At 42.2% G+C, this 6,076-nt stretch overlaps 1 protein-coding gene across 1 annotated transcript in view; it reads left to right on the forward strand.

Moving 5' to 3' along the window:
- XK (X-linked Kx blood group) overlaps window positions 1–6,076 on the forward strand; it is a 33,243-nt gene that overhangs the window by 24,374 nt on the left and 2,793 nt on the right. The window contains exon 3 of the mRNA XM_019523866.1: window positions 856–4,073. Within this exon, the coding sequence (XP_019379411.1) occupies window positions 856–1,682 (827 nt within the window). The 3' untranslated portion in view covers window positions 1,683–4,073. The remainder of the gene's footprint in view (window positions 1–855; window positions 4,074–6,076) is intronic.

A 6,076-nucleotide genomic window follows, 5' to 3' on the forward strand; every position in this document is an offset into this window, starting at 1 on the left:
GGGGGGGGGCATGTGCCCTCCCTTTCCCCCTTGCCCCCATGGCCTCCCCACATGTTGCCTATGCTTTAATTGTTATGAGCAGATGAGCTGAGAATGATTCAAATATAGGAAAAGGTCTCCAACTTTAACACTCCTTCATTCAGAGCTAAGGTTGGAGGGGTTTTGTTAGGTTTCAGTCATACTCAGCTTGTTCATACATAACAATTAGAATATACCAGCTACTGCCCTTTTAAAATGTTTCCCCTTTGAAAGGGCTTCAAGTGTTCCTGTATCCACACCCAGCAGCAGCCTGTGATTGCCTGGCCACACAGTGCAGTGAGTTGGGTCTTTTGTAAACTAGGATAGGATAAAAATATTTTTTAAATCCTTTCATAAATAGAATAAAAATACATTAGGTTTTACCTGTCAACTTATTCTTAGTGTGCAAGTTTTTTAAGGTTAACGACTCCCTCTGTGAGTTAGCATGTTTTAAATGCAACACTTAGACTCCATTTTCCCTCTGAGGAATATGGTGGGGACAGAACATAGGTTCCTTTGCCTTTTCTGTTTTTACTACATTCCCCAGTTCTGGGGCCAATTGTTACTTTGTTGCAGAATCTTAAAATAGACTCAGAAACTTCAACTTTTGCTGGTAAAAACAGCTCCATGAAGGGCATTTTGTGAGTGTTGGGCTGCCAGAGAGCAATGAATTCTGGTGATGTCCTCACTGGTGACAGTGCAGGCCTACGAGTGGATGGTATAAATGGCTACTTTTAGGTACCACTACCCAAGGAGTCTCATGTAGGAAGAGAACCATTTGCTGCTTTGTAATCTCCTACTAAAACAGAAAGTACTGATTGTCTTTTCTTTTGCCAGGTATCTTCATGACCCTTTCCCTGCTATCAATTGTATATGGAGCTTTACGGTGCAACATCTTGGCCATTAAGATTAAATATGACGACTATGACATCAATGTGAAACCTGCAGCCTACCTCTGCATATTTCTGTGGAGAAGTTTTGAGATTGCTACTCGGGTTGTAGTTCTGGTCCTTTTCAGTTCAGTGCTTCAGATCTGGACCCTCCCTGTGGTGCTCGTGAACTTTTTTGGCTTTTTCTTTTACCCCTGGATTCTTTTTTGGAAAAGCAAATCCCCTTTTCCTGAAAATATAGAGAAAGCTTTGACCAGGGTCGGCACCACCATTGTATTGTGCCTTCTTACCTTCTTGTATGCTGGCATTAATATGTTCTGCTGGTCAGCAGTACAGCTGAAGATAAATGATCCTGACTTAATTAACAGATCACAAAATTGGTACAGACTGGCGGTATACTATGTGCTAAGATTCATTGAGAATGCTTTCCTTCTGTTAATGTGGTATCTCTATAGAACAGACACCTACCTATACATCTGTGCCCCCTTATTAGTCTTGCAGTTGTTAATTGGCTATTGCATGGCCATCCTGTTCATGCTTGTATTCTACCAGTTTTGTCACCCATGCAAAAAACTGTTTTCATCTAGTATTTCAGAAGGTTTGCTCCGCTGTTTCAAGTTACTGTGCTTTCCTTGCAAGCCATCTATGTCCAGCACACCAACAGAGAAGGCAGAGTTGAAATCGCCAGATAATACTGATGATGCACAGAACTGTTACAAGACAAACGAGTCTCAGAATGGGAATCCTCATCAAAGTGTTTCTTCCAATGCCTAGTGTGGCTAGTTGTAAGCAGGCATTGCTGGAAACTATTGCACTGTTACACAAAGCGCAATGTGTGTTGGATGTCGAGCTTTGTTGGTCTCTTTGGTAGGTGCAGTACTGCAGGGTTACTTTGATATGCGTACCCATATCACAAACTTGACGTCCAAATGTATGTGTACAACAAACTACTATGTGTAGATTTGTACTGCAGAGTGGTCTCACACAGAGATTATCATTGGCTTATTTTGAAATCATTATAGAAGACATGTTTAAATCCTAGCAAAGTGAACTTCATGCTAGTCTAGTTTATTTAGGAAGTATGAGGAGAATGGAAAGACATGGGAAATACTGGTTTTTCACAGAGCATTACTTCAGCAGACCATGCTAGTATGGAATCTAAGTGTAGTCTTTGACTGCATTCTGACTAGATAATAAGATGTGATCCATTGTGCACATTTACTGTAAACTTTTATTGTAAAAATGTATTGTGAACTTTATTTTTGAAGTAATGACAACTGTTATTTTCTTACATCCTAACCGTCTTTATCTTTGTGATGCTGAAGTCAGACTGCTACCATGTATTTTAAATGATGCTCCTTAAGAAGTAAGGTTACTTATAGTTAATACAGAATACAAAAACATGATTATTACTGAGAACAGGTAGAGAGGATTAGGCGTTTGTACTGTTGTAGTCTCTGAATTTTCTGGATTTTTTTGGTGCAAGGTTGAAGTTTAAAGTATTAGCTGTAATGTCTGAAGTCTTGTATGGCCTCAGTACAATGTATATTGCCAAACTTCAGGCAACCTACAATAGGTCTAGGACCATCTTTCCCTACTATATCAGGCAGAGCTGGATTTATGGATCCATGGGTTATATGGAGCCAGAAAAGACTTGGTCTCTCTCATTTGATTCATGTTATATTTGGGTTACTAAACACTGGCATTTTGGAATAACCTGCCCTATTGATCTCAAAGGTGCCACAGATTTGGAACCTTTCCCAAAAAGCGCTAAGAAACACCATATTTTCTCACATACAACACACACTGTTTTAAAAAAAAAACACATTTTGGCAGATGGATTTCCAAGAAATAGAATTTATTAGGATTATTGGGAAAAGAGAGGTAATTAAAAAGGTGAGATATTTACTGCAATCCTGAAGTATGTGTTAACAGTTTATTCATATCTGATGTTTGTTCAGTGCCTTGTGTTTGTCTTTTGCTTAACACATCGTGGGTACTACTGGGAACAAGTAATAATAGAAAATCATTAGCTAGACCCCCTTTTAGTATTGACTGATAGTGTTCTATTCTCCTTTCATGAGAACAGGAAGCTCCCTGAAAGAAAGGATAAGTGTATCAGGAATGTCACAAGATGGAAAGAGAGAGAAGTATAGAATGTTGCACATGCAATGCTGCCAGAGCGTAAGGTCCTTTTATTACTGCACACTCTAAATGAATATCTTTATACTGCGCGTTAACTCCAGCTTGTTGTTGTCTTGGTCAGTGTGTGTGTGAGATATCTATATTACCCCCCCACACACATATACACACACAAACACACATAATTATGCAGTACCTCGTATTATAAGGTGGGGTAGTACAAAGCAGTTTTTTGGCATGACTTTGGCATGGGAACATCACTTGCATTTAGGAGGTGACACATCTCTGTTTATTAGTCCAGATCTGCAGGGAGATTTATAATGCTGGGATAAATCCCTGTGCATACTGCAGTATTTCTATGTATAAGAAAATGCATCATATATAGAAGATTCTTAAAAATTGAAGGTATACATTGGAATGAATTAAAGCAGTTTGGATTCATCAGGTAGAGGCAATATCAAAACCAGTGTCAGCATAGGTCCCCAAGAGACTTCTAAAACCTTTCTTATCCTATAAATCACATGTCTTATAGAAGATAAATGATGGTACAGTTGTGATTTTACCATTTGGGGACAGTGGTATTTCCACAAATACCAAATCCAAGGGCCCAGCGCACATGTGCAGTCAGTATTGTTTAATTTCACCTACAAACAGTAAAGTAGTGTTATATGCTTGTTTGTGGAAACGGTTCCATATTATATACTGTTTTTATACTGATCTTTTGCAGTTCATGTGTTGGCCACTAAGTACATCAAATAATTACTGTTGTGACCATTATGCATACATTGAGCTGCAGTTTTGATAGGTTTTGCCTTAGCTATGCAAAAGTAGTCAGTTAGATTTGGAATAATGACTCAAAGACTTCATCCTCATAAATGCCATTGTCTAAGGTTGCCTCAAAACAACACACCTACATTAGACCACATGACTGCTGCCTATGTTTCATCTAGCTATGCTGCTGTTGCCGATGGGTTGAGGAGCTTGTGAATGAATTACTGAAGCAAGGTCCTTTGGAGTGTTGCAGTAAGTGATTTTAAGAATAGCTGAATCACTTTCCCCCACCCCCCCATCACCCTAAACCATAGACCTGGCAGAGGTGTGGGACTGTTGTGAGGTATTAAAGGCCTGTAGTGGCTAGGGAGCCACAGGAAATTCTGGCTTCAGTACTGACTATTGCTGATCCAAAAATATTGAGAGTAAACCTGTGGTTTAATTAGTATTATTGTAGGGCATGAATAAAGCTAGCTATTAACCCATTGGCTGCACTGAGAATGGACAGCAGTAACTATCAAGAGTGTGTGTATGTCTGAGTGTGCATGCAAATTAATTTACCTAGTCCTTTTTCACATAGAGTCAAGATCTTCATGTTCTTTAAGTATTACTCGTGGAAATAAAAGAGTTTCCAGGACCAGAATTTACAAGCCTTATCATGTGTTTTTAAAACAGAACAAAAAATATAATTAAAATTTTAATACATAAAACTATGCATGTCCCAGTCCCATTGCTTGGGACAGAACTTTCAGAAACCCAAATTTAACATAATGTCATATTTTCTTAGTCACCAAAGAAATGTTTTACCAGTATCTAATGGGATCTAGTTGGACACAACTGTAATCTGTGCTGGGTTATCTAGATGCTATACTTAAAATATATACAAGGTAATCAGTCATCTTATATTGACAGTGTATAAAATAGAAAATGATAAAGAGAGTCTGTGATATGTAGAGTTGCTTAATAAGTGAGTTACTAGTATAAGAAAATGTTAGGCAAATGAGAAAGATGAGTTAAATTGCAGACTGTTACACAGTGGGCACATTGACATTTGCTATTAATTTGCAGTAGGATTACTGCGCAGTAAAATACATCACAGTAAGCTGCTCCAGGAGCCTGTCTACACATGCTCCTTCTTGGAAGCAGATTTGCTTCCAATGGGAGCAGCCCAGTTCAGCACTGCTCCCGCCCTGCTCTGTCACCCTGCAGCAGCCAGGGGGAGCTCCATACTCCCCCTGGCTCTAGCCTGGGGACTGCCAAGTGGTATGGGGCCAGTCTCAGTGGACGTGGGGCCACAGGAGCTCTGCCAGCTGCAGCAGTAACTGTTTCCTGGGGCCATACACATTGGGAAGGGACTTGATGTGCACGGGGCTGGGAGACAGCTGCCTCTGCAATGGACAGAGTTCTCCTGGCCCCGTGCCCATTAAGACACATAGCTGCTTGTGTCTGGCAGGGGGTTGCTGGGAGCTGTCATGGATGTGGGGCAGCTGCCAGCAAGCCTCCTGCCAGGCAGGGGTGGTCATGGGCTCACCAGCAGCTGCCCTGCTTGGCATGGAACTGGCTGCTGTGGGGAGCAGGCAAGAACTGGACTCCCAGCCCCTGCCCACTCCCTGGAGCAGCCAGCTCCATGCTGCACAGAGCTGCTTCAGGGAACAGGAGAGGGCTAGATTCCCAACCCCTACACCACTCCCCGGAGCAGCCAACTCTGCACTATGTAAACATGCTCCTGCTTGCCCTTCAGAGCTGCCAGCTCTGACCTGGGAGCTGGAACAGGGGCAGAGAGCTCCCCAGTCCTGGTGCTGATTGGCTTCCAGTTCCTGGGGGGATCCGGGAAGCTGAGCAGCACCAGGAAGGAGGAGCGAGCTCCCTGTCCTCTGTGGCAGCTAGGCATCTACAAGAGTGTTACTGCACAGTATCTACAGGTAATAAACTAACTGCACTGTATTAAGAGGTAGTTGCTAACTGCTCAGTAGACTAATTTACTGCACAGTAAATGTGCACACATATAGACGGTGATGCTTTACTGTGCAGTAGATTAATCTGGAGAAAGTCCAGGACCTTCATCTAACCCAGGAGGTGCACACCAGGGGGGATGCCTTGTTGGACTTGGTGTTGGCCACGGGCGATGACCTGGTGAGGGGGCTGCGGGTGCTTGACCCCCTGGGCGACAGTGACCACTGCCTGCTAGAATTCACCATTCAGCGCAAGGTAGCAAAGGCAAGCAGTCAGGTGGTGGCCCTAGATTTTAGGAGGGC

The sequence above is a fragment of the Gavialis gangeticus genome, unplaced genomic scaffold (genome assembly GCF_001723915.1).
Source record: "Gavialis gangeticus isolate Ggan-Ray unplaced genomic scaffold, GavGan_comp1, whole genome shotgun sequence".
Classification (NCBI taxonomy): domain Eukaryota; kingdom Metazoa; phylum Chordata; order Crocodylia; family Gavialidae; genus Gavialis; species Gavialis gangeticus.